This window comes from Sabethes cyaneus, chromosome 3 (genome assembly GCF_943734655.1).
Source record: "Sabethes cyaneus chromosome 3, idSabCyanKW18_F2, whole genome shotgun sequence".
NCBI lineage: Eukaryota > Metazoa > Arthropoda > Insecta > Diptera > Culicidae > Sabethes > Sabethes cyaneus.
This window is the reverse complement of record NC_071355.1, coordinates 62,589,670-62,616,050: the sequence shown is the minus strand read 5'-3', so window position 1 is coordinate 62,616,050 and position 26,381 is coordinate 62,589,670. Positions and strand designations below refer to the sequence as shown.

Sequence of the window (26,381 nt, the reverse complement as noted above, 5' to 3'; positions counted from 1 at the left end):
TTGAATTAAACATGAAGAAAGGGAAATGAGAGGCCTGAGAACCCAGCTAGCACCAACTCGTATATCAATATACGAAAATTATCGTTAACTAAAGTTTGATAAAGTGGGCCCAAGTTGATTTTCTATTGTATATAATGATAATAACTGCCATACATACGATTTTCAGCACAAACTTGTATAGCAGTACGAAGCGAGTCGCGCTTAATCGGATATTATCGTATATAAATACTTATATAGTCGTAGCGCTTAAAATTATTTCTAATCACGTATATCACCTCCAAAATAGTACGGATATGCCTATTTTGCGCATCAAATACGATTTATTAGCATGTATATTTATACGTAATGCTGATTTCGATGGCATCGAACGGCCTGATCCTATTACGATTCGAAGTCAAAGCAGACTCGGTAACCTTGAGAGTTGTGGGTTCAAATCCCACGTTCAACAGTTTGCATATCATTTTTGCCAGTTTGTACAATATTCATTCTTCACAAAAAACACATTTACTTCCTCATAAGAAGTACAATCCCAAATTCCTCAAGATTCCAAAGTGGGCGCCTCAGTTCACTTTTTTTTCCTGAGTCCATACTCAGGGAAGTTTGGTATTGGGTCAATACTCACCAAAAAGGTCATAAAAAGAAGTAAGAGCAAAAAAATTGTTTCACCGTTATTTACTGGAAACAAGTTTACCAAGCGTTTTTTCTTACTAACATTACTATGAGCTCAATTTTCACGGGCACAATCCCAAATATTCACCCATTTACCGGGAAATTTGACCCATTTTTCATATCATTCAAAATCCCAGTTTCAAAAATATCGGTGTATCGCCTCATTGCTGTGGAAAGGCATATTAGCATTACTTAATAGGTAAAAAAAGTTTTACCCAAGCGACTTAGATTAATTATATTCAAGGTTTTTGTTGTCACAATCACCTTTAACTACCGATATGTTTTAACTATTCAAATTCCCACAACGAAGAGTTTAATATCTATTCATCTGTGGTAACTTAACACAGCGACTACAACTGACATATCCATTACGTAAGAAATGAAAACAATTTTATTGATCCTTAAGTTTTTTTTTTGGAAGTGGTACCTACTGCATGGAGACGGTTTGCAGTTAATGATTTAAACGAGACGACTTTGTGTACCGTTTATTGCGAGTTTATCGCCAAGTGAACGGTGAATACTGGTTACCGAATGCGTTAAAAACTGATCAATGGTAATGCTCATGTACGTATCTTTTACCAACAACAAACATGCTGGAATTTGTGAAAATAAAAATACGGTACCACTTTGGAAATTTACTCAACAAACGTAATGAGCATCAAAAGAACTACGTAGTATGCAAACAAAATCATACAAAAGACATGTTCCTAGAACCCATTGGATTATAGTATACGTGCGGGAAGCCTCGTCATAATGCATGATTCATACTAGATGCCAGCCGTTTCCAACTAAATTGCCAAACAATCATCTCTCTTTGTCCAACAGTAGACAGATATACACGAATTTTCGTTCGAGACACACCACCGCACAAGCATGGTTGCACTAAGCAGCAACACATTGACTGATACCAACTTATTCCTTCTCGTTCCAACTGTTCCACCTCTTAACCGAAGATCACAATTCTTGAGTATTTTCATAATTCACAAAATACTCGCGTACGCACATTAGTCGGGCACAATCGATATTCACATTCGCGAGTCACAGCACGCACTATTCCACGCCGGTCAAGCTTCGTTCGATCCGCTGCAACAAACGTCCACAGGTAAACTACTGACTCAGACCTGATCGTATCCGGAGAGTCCCCTCTGTGAGTAGCCAACCGCAGCAATGATGACTCCCTTCGCCATTCGAATGGACGTTGTAAAAGCCGATCGGGTAAAAGGAGAGGATCAAGCAAGACACACGAAATGCACCGCTAAGGTGTATTTCTAAAAAGGCATATAAGCAAAAAGGAAGGAAACATTTGTCCGTCTGTCCATCCCGCCAACTCAGTGTGCGAGTAATAAGCCGGTACTAACGAATTTCTTCGGAAACGCACGCCAACGAGCACAGGCCAATGGAACAAGTGCCAAAACCTGCTCGTCGTCACTACTCCTTCGTTCGATTCCGTTCTTCTTCCTTGTGAGAAGGCAGAAGGCGTAAAAAATATTTTTTCATCAAACGTCCCCTAACTCGCTTACTGCCAGCCAGCCCAGCAACTGCCGGCACGCGTTCTTCGTACGGGCGCGTTTCTGGATCAACCAGCTGCATTAGACACAGACAGAAAAACAACGAATAATCGAATCGCTATTGATCACACCTGTCAGCTGACGATCGCTAGAGCTTCAACTAGATCCTCCTCAATAGTAGATGAAACATGCGGTATTTTAATTTTACAAAAATCAACATAATTACAGGAAAGTGATATGAAAATCTGAACCCTTTTCGTCCCACAGGCAGTTCTAAATCCAACAAAGTTTGTGAAGGTTGTTGAAAAATTTATCGTCGAAAATAGCTAAAACTATTCACGATATAACTCTACCAAAAATGTGTGAGGTTTAACAACTTTTGTATTGATTTCCGTATTCAAAGTTATGAATCACTTTTGCTACTATATGGGACGACAAAAAAGGATTCGATACTTGGTGAAATAGTTTTAATACTTTGCAACTAAGATTAATTTTCGAGTTGAATATCCATACACAGAAGCAGCAGTAGGTATCCGAACAAAATAAACCTGTCCAACCCCCGCCGTTATCCATGCAGGTAGCACATCATATGTCTATTCCTGTCCTTTACACGAGTGTCCTTAGCAGACACTGCGGTCACTTTCAGTTTTCTGACAGCAGAGCTAGGATGAAGAAGCATGTGACTATCTATCGCTATTCCGTAAAGAAACTAAGTGGAACAGACGGTTTGCGTAAAATAAAGACCACAGTTTAAAAGTTTCAAGCATCTGCTGAGAAAACCAAACCATCTAGAAAAAAATACCCCTTAATCAATACTGCATCAGTTGAACGCTAGAATGACCGTTCAAAATGAAAACGAAAACCCACCATCGCAAGAAAAACTTCTTATCAAAATCCTTTCCAGTCAGTGCGCAAAGCAGCACACGATACCGTGCCCTCTACTAAACGATCCGCACAGACAGACCAGGAAACTAATTATAGGTCGCGGTTTTTTTTGCTCGATGCCGATTTAATTGTTACTCGTGTGAGCATTGCTGCTGCTGCAAAAAAACGCTGAATACTCACTCTTTCATGATGCACGAAATGCGACCGTTTGCGTTTATGAAGCGCTACATTCTTTTGCTATGTGCATACGTGTGAGTAAAATTAATGCAGCACTGAAAACGCATCCCAAACCGCGCAAAAATACCTACGGCTACACGATGTAATAATGCAAAACAGGTAACTTGCGTGTACCTGTAACAGGACCGTAAATGGGGTCAGCTTTGTGGTAACAGTAGATTTGGTTTGCACTGTCTTTGTTGTGGGTGTTGTGCTGGGTACTGTGGAATGGTGTCGTTATTTTGTACGATTTTTGTTTGCAAAGTTTCAATCAATCATAAGTCAAAATCGCTTCATAAAATAAAAACAAAATTTAAATAATACCAACAGCTATCTACGAATCTGAATACAAATCCGTTTCATTTAAGGATTCTAAGTATAGGTTATCAAATGTCGTCATTCAAACTATCCCCCCACTAATCCGACACCTAATAATGCGACGACTCGATAGTTCGAAAAATATCGAAATAAAAAGCAATGTACTTAGCTTCAATCAATCGATGACCACATCTTCATTGGGGGTCTCCATTCGAATCGAGTACTATTACTCATTCCAACTAAATGGAAATGGTAAGTGGTGTTCCTTATAACTACGTTGAATTTTGCTGGTACTCCATTTTTTCATCACTCTTCTTAATAGATTAACGTTCTTACGCGTATTTCTAAGCTGACTAAGAATTTGAAAATATTTTATCGATTATCGACCCCCGCTGACATTAGTTTTACTGCATTTGTTGGTTTAGCAGGGTGGTACTGTAATGATATGAGACAAATTCCAGAATTTGCCATTAATTATGTGCAGAATATTTTGAGTGCAAGTCATTGTGAGCAAAGCTTTTATTAGACGGCAGCATTATTAAGTTTTGTTTCGCTCTACAATACATATGCTCTAAGAAAACTTGATGGTGTAACGGAAACACACTTGATCGGCAATCTAGAGTTGTGGGTTCTAGGTTCTATCTATATGTTTATCAAAACTTTCCAGTTCATTCAATGTTTCGTTTTTTGTATCATGCATTTACGCTTTCCAACAAATAAACCCTACGCTTAACCGTGAAATTTAAATGAAGGAAAAAGATTACTTCAAACTATTAACCATTTCCAATTAGACCCTTTTTTTTAAGGGGAGTACATATGTAGAAATAAAAATTTAAAAACATGGCAATCCACACCATCGCACAGGGGGCGACTCCATACAAATGCTGGCCAAGCAAAAAAATCTCTTTAAATCAGGAATAATATGTGGTTCTTAAGTAATTTTGGGGTGCTGAGCCCGAATTTCAGGTTTATTTTGCATTAGAACGTATATTTTTGTGTTAGGGAGAAGTTTCAACTATTTTTCAAGTATTTTTTTAGTATGAAGACGTATAAGAAATGAGGATCATTTGGAAAACTATTGCAGATGGATTTTTATAGGATAAAACATTTTATAAAACATTGTTATTTACATTTATGACCCTTTAGCTCTAGAGTCATTGGGGATAAAACATTGTAAAGCAAGTATGAGCTTTAATAAACAACACAAAATTACATATAAGGCCATTGCAAATCATATTAAACGTATTTGTCACCCCCCTTTGGAAATTGGCTTGAAAAATCGGGGGGCAAAAAAATAATTTATAGGATATGAGTTTTTTTTTATAAAATCAATTGTTTGTGGACTCTACAGCCTGAAAAGCTTGAAAAATGAATGTACGAGTTGAGTTAACGCTTCTAGCATGAAATAGAAATAGAAATTCACACAGCGGAATTTCCGAAAATCGGCAAAAAAAATTTTCTTTCGATTTTGTCTTTTTTTCGTAGATTTTTGCATGGAAATTAACAACGTATATATTAAAAGCAAGAATAGATTTGGCTTTCATGTTTAAACTTAAAATAAAAATGCCTAAAATCCATATTTTTTTGCTCGATTAAAAAATTCTCTTTGTTTTTTTTTGCCCCCCCCCCCCTTCAGTGGCCCAACACCGGAGAGACAAAAAGTTTTTAAAATATTTGTAATGACCAAAGTTAATATTAATCAAAAATTAAAACTTTTCCCCTTATAAGTTTTTTCAATCTTCTTTATCTCCATCTTCTTTTTCTTCTTCTTCTTCTTAGTCTTCTTCTCCTTCTGCAGAATCACACGTTTCACAATTCGTCTTCAATAGTAATATAGCGTTCTCAGGAAGATTATTCTAATTACATTTTTCCGTTTCGAAGAAGCTATAAACTTTATCCGGAGAAATAAGAAGACGAATAATTCTATCACGATTTGTATTTTCGCACTCATTTTTGCATGTAAAATACTGTCTTGTATTTTTATGACTATTTTTAGCATAAGGCAATAACTTTATTTTCGTGAGGGTCAATACCGGTGTAGTGGCTAGCATTCACGCCTCTCATACCGAGGATCTGGGGTCAATTCCCAACCCCACAGAAGTCACGAATGACCAGTTCCCCACTGTGCATCGCTGCTCCAAACTATCTTAGCGGATTTAAAAGTTAAGGTAAATTTGTACATTAAAATCCAACCTTTCTCAAAAAATACGCACCCTCTTTTTTGCATTTTTTTATAAATTTTTTTAACCTTAACCCAATTCGTAAAAAACAGTACCCTTATTTTTTTATTTGCTCTATATTTAAGTTGAGGTTTGAAAAAAATTGTGTTGGTGAAAAAGCTCTTTCCGGATAATATTTCTCCTGGAGGGTTGAGAAAATTTTCTTGCAGTTTCATAACTACATAAGAATTTTCTGCTGAATCAAAAACGAACGTATTTTGTTTTGGCGGCGGCGCGTGTACAAGGGCAACCATAGATAGATTTTATCCCAGCGGATTTCAGAATTATTGACCAATACTCCGAGAAAAGCAAACTAAAATGCTCTTCTTTTGGAAATCAAAACTTAAAACAGAGGCGTTCCTTGAACATTGATCTAGGCCCCCTGCATATTCATCGTGATGTAAAAAGAGCGATAATCGGCTCCGATTTGTTGACTCCACCACGGTTGGTAAATGGTTGGATAATGCGTAAAGCAGACTCCATAGTGGTCCTTAGCCTCTTATCCAGCAACTCCTATCCCTACCTCCACGTGGTACCAGTCGGAATACGACCAACCTTAGCGGAGATCGGGTAACCAACCCCGGTGGAAACTAAGGTCGTATACCAACAGGCAAGGAGGCACAGTGTGTCTCGACACTTTAAGATGGCAGCCCCATCACGAGACTCGGTAGCGTAGGCCATGGTATGGCTACCTATCTAAACCCTAAAACCAAAAAGAGTCATGGCATGGAGAAAGGCAACCTCCTCGGTTAAACATTCGGCAAATAAACAACCCGTCAGTTGCCGAAAACTAGGCGCGCGTACTGGATGAAGCTCTGCCTTCCTCTTTGGAGCTAGATGCTTCGACCCTCTAAAACGGATGGAGTATGATACGTTCCTATCTCTACCTCCTCCTGGTACCATCCGTGCAAGTCGGACAACCGGTGGAAACTAGGGTCGTATGCGGACAGAGAAGGGGCACTCATGCGAAGGCTGAGTGTAAACTCTCCGCCTGCAAGACGGTTCTTGTAGGAGGTAAGACTATTAAGAACCAAAGCAGAGGATCCAAAGCCCCTAAAGGAGGATGGTTTTAATAGCTGTTATCCATGGCTATTATGCAAAAACTTGAACTTGAATGGGTGTGACGCGACCCGTGTCGAGGGATGAATGGTGGAGGGGGTTCTATAAATTCTCTCGCTGCAACGGAGCCTTTGGAGTACCAGGGCCCCCTCCACAGTAATTTTCCCTTGCTGCATCAAGCCGGTCACTGATGCAGTGGACGATTTCTTACCGTGCATGCTCTCTCTTCCGAAAAACAAAGAAACGAATGAGGTGGAGAGGAGAGTAGGGGAGGAGTGGGACTTGAACGATGCGCTAGCAGAGATTCAGTCCTGATCCTCGTCTATCCTCAACACTCCGACTCGTTGTGAGTCGACAAACGAAAATGTGGCTCCAACTCTCTATTCACGGGTCGAGATTCACAAAGCCTGATCTCTGACTGTGTCCTGGAGGGTGGGCTGAAACAAAAGGAGAGCCGAACAGTTATGGCCAGTAGGATGGCTGTACAATCGCTCAAACAATCTAAAAATATATAACGTCGAGTATCCACTAAAGTTAAGAATTGAGAGACTGGCAATGTCACTCAAACACTCGCATCATTAAACCAACGACACTCACTGATTACGTGAAACGTGTGTCGCTGGTTTAATGATGGCAAGTTCTCGAGAGCTACTGAGTAGCCATGGCCAATCTCTCAATTCAGAACTCTAGTATCCACCCCTGGGTTACTCAAAAGTTGCTGAGTCTCAATAAGAGAGATCTCAGCAAGCTTACCGGTCTTGCGACAGGACATTGTCCGAGTAAATATCATCTTCGGAATCTCAGTTTCGTACAAGATGATATTTGACCTCAAAACACCTGCTCTGCAATCGTGGAGCACAAATAGTTCGCAGACTGCAGTATCTCAAAAAGGAGAGATCTGGTTGGTGTCGCCGATCGGGGTATTAGGTTCATAAACCTAGTCATCCCTGATTGGCACAAGCTTGAAGCGTAAAGTAAAATAATAAAACGGGGCATACCACAATAGTTCAAAATACTGGACGCAGTGGTAAGAGTACCCAACAGAGGAGCAGATGATACGCTCGGCCGTCAACGAGGCCGCAACCGCGGTGCTAGGAGTGGTAACCTCCAGTGCACGAAATGACTGGTTCGACGGCGAATGCCAACAAGCGATAAAGAGGAAAAAACAGCTTGGAAAAACTATCTAAGTATACCCGCCAGAGAGAATTTGGCCAAGTGTCGACGAGCGCAGAATGAGTTAACCACGATCCTGAGGAGGAAAAGGCGTCAGAAGAAGGACAGAGATCCTGAGGAACTGGAACAACTATTCCAGGCTAATGACACGCGCAAGTCGTACGAGAAGGTGAACCAAACTAGTAAAGGCTACACACCTAAACTTGAGATGTGTAGGGACGAAGAAAGGGATCTAATCACAAACGAACGCGAGGTGGCCGACAGGTGGAAGCAGTATTTCGTTGAGCACCTCAACAGCGATATAGCAGAAGGAGACGCAACAGAAGTTTACCTCAGAGTGCCTGCAAACAACAACAGCGTGCCGGATCTCGATTTCAAGAGATCCGATGAGAAATTCGTCAGCTGAAGAATAATAGAGCCGCCGGAAAGGACCGACTGCCGGCAGAACTCTACAAAAATGGCCAAGAACCCTCAGCAATGGCACTTCATTGCATAATTTATAGGATTTGGGAGGAGGAGACACTCCCGGAGGAATGGATGGAAAGTGTAGTCTGTCCCATCTACAAAAAGGGCGACCGGCTAGGATGCCGACCGCGGCATTACGTTGGTCAACACCGCCCGGCAGGCTTGATTTGCTCTTTTTGCAATAATTGTGCTCTTTCGCCTACAGCACCTCAGCCAAACACAATTCGAAAAAGTGATGTATAAGGCAATTGTAGAGTTGATTATAATCTACAATATTGTTAAAGAAAGTATATTTCTATCTTTTATATTTCTGGAACTATGGGAATGCTACCCCGCTGGTAGCTAAAAAAGCGGGTGGGGTTTTTAAAGAGAACTTTTTTCGTCGCACTGTTGTCCGGCATGCTTACGTGTTCGACCCACAGCAGCCTACCGACTTTCACCAGATGAACGAGGGGAATCTCTCCAAGCATCGTGATTCATACCCCTCCGCCACTTTCCGTTTTCAGTTTGCACTCCGTCAATTACCGTCCGCAATACCTTTAGCTTGAACACGGCAAGAGCGTGGATGTCCTCTATCAGCAGCGTCACGGCTTCAAATCCATACAGAACTATTGGTCTGATAAGGGTTTTTTGTACATCGTCAACTTCACACGGCGGTGTATGCTTCTTGATCGCAGGGGTTACGAAGAGCAACAAAGTAAGCCCGATTTGCCGCCTAAATGCGCCGCTGGATCTTCCTACTAGTGTTGTTGTCCGCTGGTGATCCCAAATATACGAATTCATCTACTACTTCTAGTTCGTCGCCGTCAACGGTTACCGCCCGTGGGAAGCACGCGTTTGTTTCCTTTGAGCCTTTTCCTTTCATATATTTGGTCTTCGAAGCACTTATTTTTAGCCCAATCCTTCTAGATTCCGCTTTCAGTCAGGCGTAGATTGCCTCCACCTTCGCAAGTTTCCTGGCTATGATATCAAAGTCATCTGCCTAGGAGTTGCCTACCCTCGGTGAAAATCGTGCCTCTCAAGAGCGATGTTGAACAGCATGCAGGATAAGCCATCACCTTGTCTCAACCTTTGCCGCGCCTCAAAACGACTCGAAAAATCTCCCTGAAATCCTCAAAATGCGCACGCAACACATCACTCGATCCAATGTAACTCTGATCAGTCGCGTCAGTTTATTCGGAAAACCGTGTTCGTGTATTATCTGTCATAGCTGGTCTCGATCGACTGTATCATATGCTGCTTTGAAATCAATAAAGATATGATGCGTGAGAACGTGGTACTCCCGATATTTTTGCAAGATCAGTTGGATGGTACAAATTTGATCCGTAGTAAAATGGGAAAAAGTATTAAAGCATTAAGCGTTAAAAAAGGGAAAACCCCAATTCACACAAACACGCATGACCAGGGCTTCGACCTGTCCTTTTTTTCTACCGCAGTCACACCAACGCGCATTCAAGTTCACACCGTCCGTTTAGAGGTGGAATACGAATGCTATGCATAACACAACTGGCATTTTGCTCAGTCAAACGCCGACTGCACGCTGCAGAACGAACGGCTTCTAAAACTTTTTGACATTTTCGTTTCGATCAAGTTGCCTTTACCGTTTGGAGCAGCGAATGACTGCAAAACAGTCAAATGACTGGCAATCACCACGCTACGAAAAGCAACCGCACAATCGTATGATTCAATACTACAAAAAAACAACCACTACATGTGCATGGAAGAAGTCGGTCGGACTCCGTCCAATACAAACGAATATTTTGCTTGCGTCGGACCGACGTCTGGGTGACAAACTTTTACTGTGAGCAGCCGATTTGGAGACAAAAAGAGAAACGAAAAAATACGTCACCGTATGCTTCCAGTCAGTTTGCAGTTTATATTCTCAAAGCGCAAAGCAAAACGGGAGATCGACTGTTTGCTTTTGCTGAGATGCCGCATGAATTGTACGACGGCAGCAGCGCAAGCGGCAGTTTGACTGGATTAAAAAAACGGTCAAATGATCGTTCGAAAATCGGAGTTTGAATGCGGAAAGTTCGCATTCACGGCAGTCACATTCAACTTGCGATCCCTTTTTAAGCCCTGCGCATGACAGAATTGATAATAAAATCCATATTCATCACTCAACGGCGACTATAACAAGAACACAGTGCAAGCTAATGCGCGGCAATCATCCGAGCGATATCACAATAGTGGTCGCAAAGATGAAATCCATAAGGGTAAGCGGGGCAAGACCGCCCACTTAAGCAAAACCACCTGTGTAAAAAAAAGTTGTAGCTCAATTTCTAATTTATCTGCTTTAAATGAACAATTGATCTGTTAGCTACATGTAAAAAATAAAAACATAAATATATGTAATGATTTTCTATTTTTTATTGCGATTTGAAAACACGTCCAAAAAAAGAGTATTTTTTCCATGCGGGGTGAAACACGCCCACTAACGGGGTAAAACCGCCATAGCGTATAACTTTAACAATATTCAACCGATTTGAACGAAACTGGTGGCATTGGATTCGTGAATTTATCTAATTTAAACAAATTAAATCAGTTTGACATCAAACAATACCTGGTTCCCCCAGATTCGCAATTTCGAAAGAGTGTCCGGCAACCACTCGTATTGGAAGAATATCAGTAATATTGGTACCAACAATCTTGAAAGTGATACCGTATAGTTTCCTTAGACAACAAGATGGATCGAGTTAGGTATCCTGGAGTCAATCTTTAAGGACTAGAGAGGATCTAAGATAAAATATAACAATATGGGTATTAAAGTTCCTGCAATTGATCCGGTAAGTCATTTTTTGACATTTCAAATTGTTCTGATTGATAAACCAGATACATATTATTTTTGCATTGCTACGAAAATTTGCTATATTTTCATTAAAAAAATGTTTATTCCATGATATTTGTTCCAAGAGGGAGGAACTATTGCAAAAAGCTATATCCGAGTAAACAAAGAAATGTTCATAGCGCCCGCAGGGAAAATTGGCGGATTAGATTTTTTCAAACAGTCTACCAGCTGCAAGTTAAGCACATTTACATTGTTTTATGTAAATCTGAGATTCTTTGGTCCAAACTATGCAATTATTTTAAAAATCTCCTTATCGCACTAGCATTATGAACGACGGTCTTGCGCCGTTCGTTGTGGGCGGTTTTACCCCCAAATGTCCGATTTACACATTTCACTATTTATTTCAACAAAACTGCATGAACAGTTACCTAATTTAGGTACTGTCGGATGAAGACAGGATCAGAGATGCGATATGGGTTGGATTTACTAAAAGTTTTAACGTTTTGAATAAAATAAACCCTAAGTTCTGTGGGAACAAAGTTATAAAAAACGAAACGATTATAACGAAAAATCTGTTTTTATTTATTTCTCCGATAGTTTATACGATATTGCTGTACAAGGTATTGTAAAATATTGCGTACGCATTCAGTAATATGACTGTCATCAACATTTAACACCAATTTGAGCAAGGCTCTGTAAAACCATGGTGGGCGGCTTTACCCCGGCGGGCGTTGTTACCCCGTTTACCCTTACATGGGAAAAACCCAAATTTTTATATATATTATGGTTTAGATTTTCGAAAGAGAGATCGAAGTAAGCTGCGGTCGTGTATGGACGCGAAAAAATTTTCGCGTCTGAATTTACCTTTTAATTCTTTTGTTCTAGTTGAAAATAATAAAATTACATCTTTGAAAGGTGTTAAGTATAAACATTTAAATTAATGAAATGTAAAATTGTGAATTGCAATAGTGGTTGGTGAAAACAGATTCTGTGATGAGAATGGCGTTTGTGATTTGGTTGGCGAGGGCTGTGGATAGTGATTGGTGACAATAAGCCTGAAAGTCGAATTGAATTTGAATTGCACCTTCAAATGTTTCAAATGTTCAAGTGTTTCTGGTATGTATGGAAAAAATGTAGTGTAAAGGGGTTTGTGATAATTTGTAAGAGTTGGTGTGATTTTCATTAAAAGAGAGATGGCTTCAGTGGAAAAAAATATAGAGCCCAGTATGACGTCAGTTTTTGATTGTTATTTTATTTTGTTGCTAAGCGGTATCCTGAACAACGGTAATAATTAACATCCTGAAAGTTATGATCATTCATCCTAGAAATGCGGAATATTGCAAAAGAAAATATATGATTCAATAGTTATGCCAACAGATGTGTAAATGTAAATGTAAATTAATTTACATGAAAATCCTTAGGTCGCTTGACCATTTTTCTAATTTCAGGTAATAATATATTTAAAAGAGCGAATAAAAGCGCTAAAACCTAGGTATTTACCAGGGCAAGTAAGTAAATGTATATGTCCCATCCCCTCTTTATAGTGGCTGTGATGGTATTAATAAGAATAATAAGAATTATGAATTAGATTTTCGAAAAATTCAGCGTTTCTAGGGTATCAGTAAGTCTTCTTGTCTTAAACAGTTGACGGATAAATGGTCTATTTTTGCTAGGATTGTATCCATCACTGTCTAATTCAATGCTTGTGGTAAGGAACTAAATCCATATTTTATAGTGGAATTTGCAGAAGTGTCACTCCTAAAATTGATTCCTTCAAAGAGCTATAATACTACTTCTGTTTACGTTGCCGAATTAATAGCAATTGAGTAGATCCTAAGTATCATTGAAAAAATGCTCAAGGACTATTAGTTTATCTTTAAGAAATTTTTTGTATTTCCTGGCGACAATTTGAAGACAGCAATATTTTCAAATATGGAGCTGAATGCTTCAACCGGAAAAGTCTTTCAAATTTGCTTGATGTTAGTCTTGGTCCCTTCTCATTGCTCTATACCGGATAATAAAAAAAGCTAACTCTTTGGTCAACATGGGTACGATAAGCAATGAAATTTATCGAATACCAAATGCTCAATTGCATTTTTTTCCGAATTTCGTCCCCATTAGAAGACGTCTATCGAATGGCAGACCACATGCGAAAAGAGAGCTGCACTATAACATCCTACAGGAATGGATGAAAATTTAATTAAGGGGTTGAATGGTTATCGGGATTTCGGTTGCGTAATGCCTCGATATATGGCCAACAATTACAAATTCATCTATCACCTCGTGCTTATTGGGTTCACAGCAAACAGTGCGCTTGTGGCATGGGTTCTCATGACATAAAGCACGTCATTTGAGTATGCGTTGGATGCCTTGGTTCCAGATCCTAGCTCTTGGTCTCCTTGCTTGGAGCTCGTCGAATACTAGCTTACGTCATAATTCGTCATACATTGAATGTGCGAGACAACATACATATTCTTCTTTCTACTCTACTTCTATACTGTAGTAGCTAGCACTGGACCCTAGATTATTAAATCAATTAAACAAAATCTTAATTCTACCAACAAACCTGCATTGTCAGGCGGTAGTAAATGATAGCAGCTTACCTGAAAAAAGCAAAACGAAATATACAATTAGTTTACTTTCATTATTAACATCAATCACGAATCGCTAATATTAAAAATTATGCATCAATCCTCATCTGCTTATTTATTTTTGGCTCTTTATATGATTATTTATTACGATGAAAATATTATTTGTAAATTTTATGTTTAGGTCATATTTGCCCTAATTCGATAATTGAGGCAAATATGACCTAAATATAAAAAGATAAAAATAAGTGTTGCTCAAATCGTTTATTAACGTATCAAAAATCGTGGATTAGTAAAAGCGTGTAGGTCCCGTATTTATAATTTACTTTGAAATAGTGTCGTTACTTATTCTTAACTTAGAGTATGTACCTAACACCGCCTTTGTCCTTCTTATTGTTAATTGATACAATGAATTCGAGGATGAATTTCATGGATCGTTCAACGATCGTTCGAGTATCGAGTAACCCAATATTCCAAAAATGAACTACATAAATACTCTACTGTGATAGTATACTATAACGTCGCGCGACTTGTAACATTAAATATTTTAAGCACAAGCATTCTTGTAACCGTTTGAAGCAGCATTTTCCAACTTACCGATAAATATTCCGTCGTGTTAAAACCACACACCAAACCGCCCAACATTGTGTAAGTACCACCACTTGAAATTATCGAACTGCAATTTTGTGCTGTTGCAAGACCGACAAGTAGATACAGCTTCAAAGCTTGTTAACGGCTACAAAGTGTTTGTCCCTTGTTTAGTCCAGAGAGGAAATGGAACAGTGAGGTCAGAATAGTATGACACAATGTCGTAAATGACATTCCACCAATCAATGCTGTTTCCATTAGTGACACGCCATCATTTACGTCTAGCCAGCAGTCATCAAACAAACTGATAACAGATCATGGAATCTTTTAAAAACAAATACCATATACGTCAACGCTATTTTTGGCTTACTCACTGACCGAGAACTCACTTTACGAATATTGCACCGTATTTTTCGATCGAATGTCAACGAGCTACCTTCACTTGCTGACGCAAAAGTGCAATCGAATGTAAACAAAAACATTAGATTTCACTCCACTCAGCCACTGCCAGCCATGGCGAGCAAACAATCATTCAAATGAACTTCGCAAATTGACCTACGGATCAAAGCTTTTCCGGCTGTTAACACCACGAGTGAACAGCACTCAATTGCACGGAAAGTTTGATTGTGATCACAAATCGGCAGCTCCCTTACTAGATATGCGCCGCCATACCTTCAATTGATTTCAATTAAAACCATTTATAATTTAATCAACTTCAATTTTCCTCTCGTGTGCTCGCGCACTGGCATTGTGTGATACATTGAGGCAGCACCGGCGACAGACACTTGACCACAGCCGAGGGTGCAACAATAGGCTAATGCTCGGATCACTGACTGTTTTGAATCACACTTGGGAGACGTCGAATGAAGCGGAAGCGGTATACATTCTTCATATCATTTATCTTCACGAATATAAACTTCTCTAAAGCGCGCTTTTTCACTAAAAATAAAACTTTACAACTTTCAGTGAATATGAAAGATAACCTAGGGAAACACCAAATAACTCCGGTACAAACTAAAACTACACCTAAAACGAATTACTCGTAATCTCCGCGACGATCAACCGTATTCCACAACAGACTAGACACTTCTGACCACATTTCCTCTCACTCTCGGAAGGGTACTTTTTCCTAAAGTTCTACAACATCTTAGTACCGACCGATGGATATGTAGTACGTTACGTGCTCAGAACGAAAAAAAAACTAAACAGATGGCCCGAGACGAATGATTCATTCATACTCAAAAGACTAGGATATCAATGAAAGTGCATTCGAATGTATGCTAGCTACACTGGTAAAGCACGGGCCGTGCACTTGCGTATGCTCCGGTATCATCTAATGAGTGCACTGAACATACAAGTACCGAACGATGCATGCAGCCGAGCAATAAAGGTACCCGCTGAACCATGGTTGACGATCGTCAATATTAACGTCATAATGGGTGGCATTCATTCTGAAACGGGACAGCTCATATCATATCATTCTCATTCAGCTAACTGCTATTATGCTGATATTTTTAATGGATATTTGAATAAAACTTTGAATCAATAAGATGGAATGCAACATTTTTAGTGTGGTATCTATCTACTATTGAAAAATTGCTGATAACAATGATCAACAAAGTTTTTGCCTAAGAAACTAAATTTGAAACAAAGCACAGTACCACCTCGCTAATCCGACAAATCCATAAACGGATTATCGCATTTAAATGCATTCATTGGTCGATCCATTGGTTCGGTTGTTCAATTTATCTCTTCAACATCAACGCTTAAAAAAGGGAATAAAAACAACGTGGCGAACTACCGAGTTATAACCTCTTTGTGCACCAAATCTAAAGTGTTTGAAACCATTTTCAAAGATGCATTATTCGTAGCATACCGACACTATATCAGCATATTTAGTGGAAACTAATCTGGTGGGTTTTGTATTGTTTTGCGCAAGGAATACGTGGACAGCAAGGAACAGTAAAGCTCGTGTAGATATGATTTACATAGACCTAAAAGCTGCTTTCGGCTTCCGTTAATCACACGGTTCTGTTACGCAAGTTGGTAAAATTCGCTTAGCGAGATTCTGCAAACGCCCGAAATCATATCTCGTACAATGATAAGTGCAAATTGATAATAATCAATCCATTGTTTTTACTAACATTGCTTTTACATCAGGCGTTCCACAGGGTAGCAATCTGAGCCACTACTCTTCTCTTTATGTATAAATATCGCGGCCTTGCTCTTAGGTCGAGGAGATAGGAAGTTGCAGAAAATGTCGCCCGTGACCAGAAAACTTATTTCCGTCATTGGTTGGTCATTCGCAATGGCGAAAAATTCAACTTTTCCCTCGTTGCCTGTGTTATTATGGTATTAACTGGGCAAGAAAATATAGTAAGCTCTTCAATCGTTCTGTGGCCCTTAAAAGGATCGATTGTTTGATTATCATAACTCCAGCTTGCAATAAACTTGCACTACCGCACTTCACATAATTCTCTGTTCGGTAAACTGGAATACCGATAACCGAAAACCAGGCACGGCTTGCTGCAACGGACCAGCCAAAAAGCCTCAGCAGCTATGCAATTAACGAAGCCGTTCGTGTATGGTCCTGAATCACGATGAAATACCACTCCAAGTGGCCAGCTGCAAGTAACGTGGGATGCTTCTGGTCGTTTTGTTGTCGCGTGCAGCATATTTCCTGCTAATCCCAGAACTTCAGCATCCAGATATTTCATCACGGCAGCGAAATGAGTGCTCCAGCTCCAACACACGCTCAGCATACTTTCCTTTCCTCAGCAGCCGATGAACACGACCGACCGGGAACTGCAAACGTGCACGAGTCGAGCGTGACTTTGGCAGTAGCTCAGCTAGCGTTAGAATAATGCTGTTCGCCGGCTTACCTCGTGTTATGTACCAGAGCAAGCGACAAGAATCGGCCACACCTATTTTTCATGGTCCTTCATTCTATCATGTACGTAAAATAAAATAAAGCATTTCAATTTCAGTCTGAACAAAAGAGCAAAGTTACCAGTAAGCCGTTTGCCTTTTGCTGCCAAAGAAAAATTACGTTACGTATTATTACTGCAGCATTGGTGATGGATAAATTTGTGTCGCTAAAGAAAACCGAGTGAAAAGCCCTAAGTTCCAAGTTTCCTAGGTTTCATCAATTACCGAAAACCGTTCTTTGAAGAACGTACAAATTCTTATATGAAGATGCAAAAGATGTTACTAAGACTCTTTCATTTTACTAAACCCATGTTTTATGCCTTTTGATGCTTGGCCGAACACATTTACTTGGAACTGGTATATTTGTTGGCTGCTTTGGTACCTTCCGAGACGACCAATTCAACCAGCAGCAACAAGCGAACAGAAGCGCGAGAGGTGATCGGTTAAAATTATTTGATAGGAAGCGAACAATTAGAATCAATCGAATTAAAATCAATGAGCGAAAATTCCTCAAACTTTCATGAACATTATGTTTCGTCCTTAAAAGAACATTTTGTCGACGTGATATGTTGGAAATTTAAGCCTTCTTTTCCGTCTTCTTGGACAGCAACAAAACAGCTTAGATGTTCTGAAAAACACTCCTCTGAGCAGTGGTGACACCGGACAGCAATTTGTTCAACTCTTCGTTGGTTGTTGCGGATGGCCAGTTGCAAGTGACGATAATTCTGGTCGTTTCGTTGTCGTGAGCAGCATATTTCCTGCCAATTCAAGAACTTCGGCAGCCAGATATTCCATCACGGTAGCGAAACGAGTGCTCCAGCTCCAACACACGCTCAGCATACTTTCATTTCCTCAGCAACCGATGAATACGACCGACCGGGAATTGCAGACGTGCACGACTCGTATTGCCATTGGTGGTACATCTCAATAAGGAATTTTCAAACCAGTTAGCAATCAACGAGAAAGGGTAGGATTCCATTCAATTCTCTTGTAACTTTGTTATAGCAGAATTAAATGCAACTTTTCATCAACTTTCTCGGTGATTCCTGAATTGTACCAAGACTTGTTCGATAATAATTGGAAATTATTCCAACCAATCACAAAGCGACAATTTTTATACGACCGAGTTAAAGTTATTTTCAATGACGCGCATTGAAAATCGATAGTTTTCTATATTTTACATATTTTCCAAATCGATTTTCCGACCAATTGGTGTAAATATCTTGGAAATCTATTTAAAATTGACTGAATTATAAGCCGAAGCGTGAAAACGCATTTCTACTTTGATGATGTCATTTCCAACAACCAATCACGGAGCGAGAATTCTGGTAAAACATAGGTTCATTATTTTCAATTTTTCAATAGTTCAACATCAAGAATCCATACTTTTTTCGATCGATTGGTGTAAGAATATTGAAAATCGATCAGAAAACCGCTGAGCTATTAGCGCTTAAAACCTATCATTTTTCATGACGCTCGCATTTGTCGATTTTTTGGAATGACACCCTATCTCAAAACTTGCCGTAAGACGTAGTCCTACGTCAAAAAATAACTTTTTTATGTCACGAAATATATACATAGTTTTTTCGGCAAAGTTGTAAATAATGTAAAAACAAGCAACTTTGCTGAAGAAATAAAATTTCTATCTTTATCGAGTGTTGAATTATAGGGCATATTCTTTGAATTTTCATTTTTTCATATAAAACACAATTTTAACGTCTCAAAAGACTCGAAAACCTGGTTGGTATTCGTCCCCAAAAGCTTCCGCCAACGGTCGTAATTTAAAGAACAGGATACGGGAGAACACTTGATACTTGCACTTGGCAATGTAATGCCTTAATAGTTCCTTTGTCCATTTTTATAAATAGGGCGTATTAGGCCAACCAAAGTTCGTTTAGAGTGTTGGATATGACACTTTGCATGCACAGAATTTCGCATGAGTTGGAAAATTGGCGCGTTGGGCGATTTATGTATTTTAGCCAGGCGTTACGCGTACGCTATCTTAAATATTTACGGCAAAATCAAATGGAAATGTCCAAAATAGCGTACGCGTAACGCCTGTCCAAAATACATAAATCACCCTGCTAGATGAATTTGAACCATCATTGTCTGATCATAAGTACATATTTTTTGATCGCATAGCTGCTTCACTAAGTATTACAACTTCGTAATCGCAATCCCAAATCAACAAATTGCGAACTCTTTAATGAAGGACTAGCAACTAAATTCCGTGGGTATTTTCGGTCTGTTGATTCTCCAGCTGAGTTAAAAAATGTCGTTGAGAAAACAAATTGGGTAATAATAGAAGCATATGAAAAAGCTTGTCCGCTTTGAACAGTGAGAACTTACGAAACTTAGGAAAAAATGTCTTGGAGGGCTTGGAACCAGCGTTACAGAGATGGTCAGAATACCTACAAGTTAGCTCGTAAAGCTTACAAAAAAGCGCTCCGGATCTATGAGAGAACTGGGTGGAGAAACCTCTGCTCTACTGTCTCAAGCACAAAGGAAGCAACAAGAATAAATAAAATTCTCTCCAAGACAAAGGATTTTAATGTAAATTCACTTAAAACTGCTAGTGGTGAATACTCATCGGATGAAGACACTCATTTCTAGGCTCCGTACAGCCAACTTCAACGATTGATTGTGAAAACTTTTCAGCAAACTACGAGTCTCAGAAAACTCGTAAAAACTGAATCGATTAAATGGACAATCGAAAATTTTGCTTCGTACAAAACTCCTCGAAAAGACGGAATTGCTTTTCTTCGAACATGTTTTGAAAAAGATTCACGTGCAGTATTGCCACCGGCTACAGCCCGATACCATGGCGGGAAGTGGTTGTGAAATTTATCCCCAAGGAAGGTCACGCGTCTTATGAAGAAGCGAAAAGTTTCAGGCCTATCAGTTTGAGTTATTTTCTCCTCAACACTGTAGAACGAATTATTGATCACTACATTCGTGCCGTGGAAAATCTACTGTTTCTCTGTTACATAATGTCGTTAACAAGATCGAGAAAGCATTTTCTCACAAAAACTCACTTTTTGCTCATCATTGAGACTAGCGGAAATAAGGCAACTGAGCATCTGTGGCTGCCCTTAGGGTGGTGTTCTGTCACCACTCCTATGAACCCTAGTTACGGATAGCTTACTGAGTAAATGAAATGCTATGGGTTATCTAATTTATGGCTTTCCGGATGATTATCATATATTGATCTCCGGTCTATGTCAAAGCGCACTGTTTGACTTAATTATGCAAGAAACTTTGCCCGTTGTTGAATAATGGTGTCGGCAAATCCGGCTCTCAGCAAATCCAGCCACGACCTCGATCTCGACGATCCGTTCTCGGCAATTTTTTGACTCCGAAATCATCATTACATACCAAGGTAAATACGTTGGAGTCATTTTTGACTCAAAGTTGAACTAGTCTGCTCACTTCGATTCTAGAGTCAAAAAAGCATGCGTGGTATTTAGACAGTGCAGACGAGCATTTGGGAAAACTTGGGGTCTAAAACTCAAGTACATCTATTGGATGTACACAAGCATTGTTCGACCTATTTTGGTGTATGGCTTCTTCCTTGTATAGTGGAAGAAAGGAGAAGTTGCTAGCATACAGTCAATGCAAAATCACCTTCAGAGAATGATACTTGTTGGGGCCGAACGGCACCACTGCCAAGCGATCATATGCAACTTCGTTCAGTCACACTTTGCGACAGGCCAAATTACACCTATTGACAGCTATCTGTCACGCTAGCTTCCGAACTAGAAATCTTTTCTGTTCAACCATTATCACATAGAGACGTACAGTGAGAGCTATAATTATAATTAGAATTGTGGAAGGCATTCCTGGATCGAAGAATACACGTAGGAGACTAAATGTAAGTTTCATTATGTTACATAAATTACTCTGAAATACCTACTTAAACACTGTAACACATTTGTAAAACCTATTTCTCTTTCTATTAAAATCAGCTTTGAGCTCGCGTTAAATCCATAAATTCGCGTACTGAAAAGAGGTCCGAAAACGTCCCAACAATACTCATGGCAATGACTGGTGCTTTCACTCCAACTCCAATTAACGCCCTCTAAGCACTTTTGGGTATCAACCCTCTTCATGTTTTTCTGAAACACGATGTACTATTATGTGTCTACCGTTTGCGGGTAACTGGACACTGGAATAATAATTCACTGTTGGGTTTCAGCTGAGCACGTCCCCTATTGGCGAAATTCTGAAACATGCCGTCAAACTAAAGCAGTCTTGGCAGAGCCTAACCCAGCGTTTTCAAAGAATTTACCAAGATTCTTGTTAGAGCATTAACTGGTCATTGTAAACTCAATTATCATATGGCCACTATTCAATGTGCAAAGTATTATTCTTGTGATCTTTGTGAGTCCGATATCATTTTATATGTGTCTGTCCTGCAAAAATGCAATGCGATTACGGGTCTTTGGACATCCCTATATAGAGGAGCATACTGTTAGACAGCTGAAACTAAAAGACATTCTTATGTTTTTGAGCCAATGTGGAAAAGAACTTTCGTTTTCTCTAAAGTTTTTGACGCGAAAGAGAAAAACACTTCTGATATATGATGTGCCGTCATTTGTGGTATTACTGTAATTCAACAATTGATTTGAATTGAGTTTTGAATATGCGACATTGAACTCAAGTACCTACTTGATCGATTGCTTGATACTCAGAAAATTTAAGAACTCTCAAATTGTACTCAGCGCTCTTTTACGTCACGTAAATTCCAATAGAATTTACAAGTTGATATCAAAATATGTTTAGAACTTTAAGCTTGAGAAATACATTTCTTAAATGTTAGGAAGAATCTATTCTAACGGGTACTTGTATAGTAAAAGTGCAAATCATTAAAGCATATTATTATGTATATCATACATACCTCATCAAACCGCAGATCCGGCTCACTGTACGTTCCTTCTATAACCTTCAATCCACTCGAATGACGCTCCTGCCCTTTTCGGGCGCCTTTAGTGCTCCGTTCCATGATCGCTACGGAGTCGTCGTGCTTTCCACCGCTTCTCAGTTCCTGCAAACTTCCCCAGATTGCGGAAAACCCACCACTAAGTCTTTTCACTGATTTATTTCTTCGTTCACCGCCGGAACCTTCTGTTTCGTCTTTGCGTGATTTCTCGCCATCAAACCCACTTACAACGGTAATAGCACTGGAAATATTTTCAACACTCATCGACATCGGCCGTGCCAGTCCGAACACTTTTGGACTTAGTTTGTATGACATCAGCTTATCACCACCATGCTGCGAAGATCGATTAGAAGAGGATTCCACGGACGTATCGTCCGCTCCCGTACAACTCTGCTTTCCGCTACTTTTGTGTGCACAAACCTTTTTAGATCGTTTGATCGGTTTTGTAGGCTGCAGAAAGACGTGTTCCTTTTCTACCTGAGACTGCTTTTCCACCAGCGTCAAATCATCAACCGATAGCTGTACCTTCGGCTCGAAACTTTCCTTCTCCAGCGACAGAATCATATCGTCACACGAACGAGCAGCTAGCAGACTATTCTTTACGTTATCACTGTTGTATCGTTCCAAATCATTTATCACCTCCTTTAACTGGGGCACATCAACTGGACGTTCTTGGACAACATTACCTTGGTCATCCACCGTTTTGCCAACAGCCCAGTTGCTGTCGGCTGCTTGGTTGCCCGGATGATCGGGATATATCCGTTCATATTTAGCTGACGACTGATCATTCATGTTGTTCAAAGCATTATCCTTACTAGGGGAACGATCGGAAATAAAAGATTTTGGATCCGGACGTGCTCGAACCGTCAATCTGTCGATACCAGCAGACAACGAATAACTATAATCGGCAGATTTAGATTTTCCATGGTAAATCTGAGGAACAACCTCAGGCCGAGTTGTCGACCGTATGTTACGAATCGGATCCAACTTCGGAGGTAGGCCATTTATAATTCCCACCGGTCGCCCAGACAAACCGAAAGGGTGTGACTTGCGAAAATGGGCACGGACATTACTAATTTGTTGATGATTAGGTATTCCGGGAAAATCTACCACCAAAATGCGATCCGAAATGTTTCGACAGTCGTTGTGGAAACCAATTCCGGAATCCGAATTGCTGGAAGTAGTCGTTATTTCGCTGTGATTGCTGGGCTGAGGAGAATTGGATGCCAGCATATCGTGAGGATCTTCCATTGCTCTCGGGTTGAGACGTGGATCATTAAGAACTCTCGGATAAGCACGAACAGCGTGATCCAAATTTAAACTACGAGCTACTGGTGGCTTTCCCGCTGTCGGACATTCAGGTTTGATTGGAGCTTTCAAATTATACATACTTCGAATCAAGTTCACGACATATTCCGAACTGCCCGGAAACTCCAAACAGAGATTAGTGATCGGATCCTTCGTGCAGATTATTTTTAATAATTCTGCTTTTTCGAAATGTGCTGCATGCTCTATAAGCTTCGAGTCTATCACAAAAACATGACAACTATTGGAAATCACAACATCCTTCCGTTGGTTCAGAATATCTGAGTTCTCACACATTAAGCCATCGGCGTAAATAGCCGACGTGACTAGCCCAAAATATCGGTTATCATTCTCGCTGCTGCTGCTCACGTAACTCAACCTAACTGAAGAGTATTTCGCTATAATGGCATTGCTTGTGTTGATCAGATTCAAACAGGATGGAAGTATAGTCATTAGAACCGTCGTGGGATTACGTTTTTCTTGACGCATTTTCCGGATGCAACTTCGGACAGTTTGTAGTTTCGAACTCGTGGCAATTTGTTTAGGCATTTCAATTGTTCCCAGATAGCCAACGACAGCCTTATATTCCAATGCTATCTCTTGACCTGTTGACTGACTTTGCGATGGACCCGCGTGTACATCGTTTTGATCCTGGCTAAGTTGAACCAATCGAACCATTGCACTGACGTTGGAAATATCACAGCTACTACTGGCGTTTGGACTCAAGATTACATTGTATGCCGTTGGTGAATCGTTTACAACAATTGATGCTGCTTCTTCGCAAGTTACAACCAAATCTGCCGGAGTTGAGGTTGCTACATTACCGAGGCTATTCGGTTGCTTGCCCATTACCGTCGAACGGTTGCATTTAGTTTTATGATGAGGATACTTTGGTCTCGATCTTTGTTGACTTCCCTGAAATAAAATATCCTCATCGGAACTATCGGAGTAGTAATTCTCTGCAATGGCCATTTTAATCGCTCCGTATGTATTTCCAATTAGCTGAACAACCGCTTCATGAGGCAACCTTGACACATTCATACCATTCACTGAAATCAGAAAATCGCCAGCTCGTAATCCAGCCTGGTCGGCTGGGGAATTCGCCACAATACAGGATAGTATACATGGCTGCTGACCGGAAATCGTAAATCCAAACCCGTTCAGGCCTCTATTCACCTCCACCGAACGAATGCCATAGTTCGGTCTCTTCTTTCGTCTCCGATGGCCGTGCATGATTTAATTTTCTTTGCCAGCAATCAAAGGTGATCTAAAATCTTCAAAACAAAAACAATCAGCGCTTTCAACGAACGTACGGGGAGTTCCTTTCGAAACGAGGAAAATTGGAAAAATGTAACGATGGCAAAACCATTTCACCACTCAGCGCAGTTTGCGTATTTGCATCTCCTACCTCCTATGCTCTTGCCGCGGGTGATCTTCGACCGTTCAGTTATTTCGCTCAATGTTGTTTCTCTACCCAATATCTGCATTCCTTTCCGCTGGACGCGTACATTTACCACTCACACTTAAGCACATCGATCAAGTAGAAAGCTGTCATTATCTGCGGTTCAACAAACTAATGATGTAAATTCAATTTTTTTTCTACAGAAGTCACATTTTTTTATTACATTTAACTAACGCTACTGCACGTAATTCGGCGTTTAAAAACATTGAAATCACTGGAAGATGTTGTATACAGTTGCTTTTTTCGGGAAGCACCTTTGAATTGATGCACCGATTGGTACAATGTTTTTTCTCATAAAACACGCACACCACCACATTCCGCAACGACGAACGCAATGAGAAAGTGGATGCTGATGCTACTGACCCGTTCGTTCCTTGCTGCTGGACGAATTGAAGTCATTCGAATTTTGTTCAAAAATGCACCATCCCACACAGAACACCAGTAAACTGCACCAAAACGATATAATTTACCACCTGTTGCGCAATTTGGTACTAATTGCCGGGAGAAATTCGCTATCGAAAGATCAGATATTGCTGCACAAAAACACTACACAACAAGCCAACCAGGACGAAAAAGCAATGAATGAAGCTAACATCGTCCAAAATCTGTTGGTCTTCTTTTTCGTTTTTCGCTTTTCCTCTTCAACTTCTCTGGGTACTTTGGATTTTGTTTTGTGTTCACAATTCGCTTTCTGACGTTATTTTAGTACAATTTCAGATAGCGAAGAATCTATTAGAGCATCGTTAACGGTTGTACTAATCCGTCTTTATTGCAAATTGCACCCCATTGGCAGGCAGGCATGTTTTCGCCGCCAACATCTCGTGTGTGCGAAAATGAGATAGCATGTCAGCACTGCGTTTCACTCAACTGCCAGCAGTCTGATTTGGGCCCGCTGTCAAATTTTGAGCCCAGGACATGCTGTCGCTGACGTTTACTGCAGCACGATATTAAGATATCAATGGGATGGCAAATTGCATCAAAAACGCGAAATACATCAAGGAATTTGTAGACCAAATGCAAGTAAAATCAGTATTGCCCCTTTTATGACTATTTAGACTTCTGTGATAATCATTTAATGCAACGTACCGCATTTTGCACTATTAATCTGACACTACTTAGAGTGGCTTTTAGTTTGATCTACTAATGAGTTTGACTTCTTTTTCCTTCTTCCCCTTCTTTTTCACTTCATTTTCTTTGAGCGAAATCGTGTGTGAGATTCGACATCACAATCGTGTAAATCGGGGTACCGTGAACCCCCGTTGGTATGACCT

At 40.0% G+C, this 26,381-nt stretch overlaps 1 protein-coding gene across 2 annotated transcripts in view; it reads right to left on the bottom strand.

Moving 5' to 3' along the window:
• The window catches only part of LOC128742023 (regulator of G-protein signaling loco), a 101,130-nt gene extending 75,910 nt beyond the window's left edge, over positions 1-25,220 (bottom strand). Inside the window, exons 1-2 of one of the 2 annotated variants that reach the window (XM_053838200.1) lie at positions 25,057-25,220; positions 22,302-24,922 (exon numbers count right to left, since the gene is read on the bottom strand). In XM_053838200.1, coding sequence (XP_053694175.1) covers positions 22,302-24,881 — 2,580 coding nt within the window. In that variant the 5' untranslated portion in view covers positions 24,882-24,922; positions 25,057-25,220. Of the gene's footprint in view, positions 1-22,301 lie in introns of both variants that reach the window. The other variant, XM_053838201.1, reaches the window with a different exon arrangement.
• Positions 25,221-26,381: the final 1,161 nt, after the last annotated feature.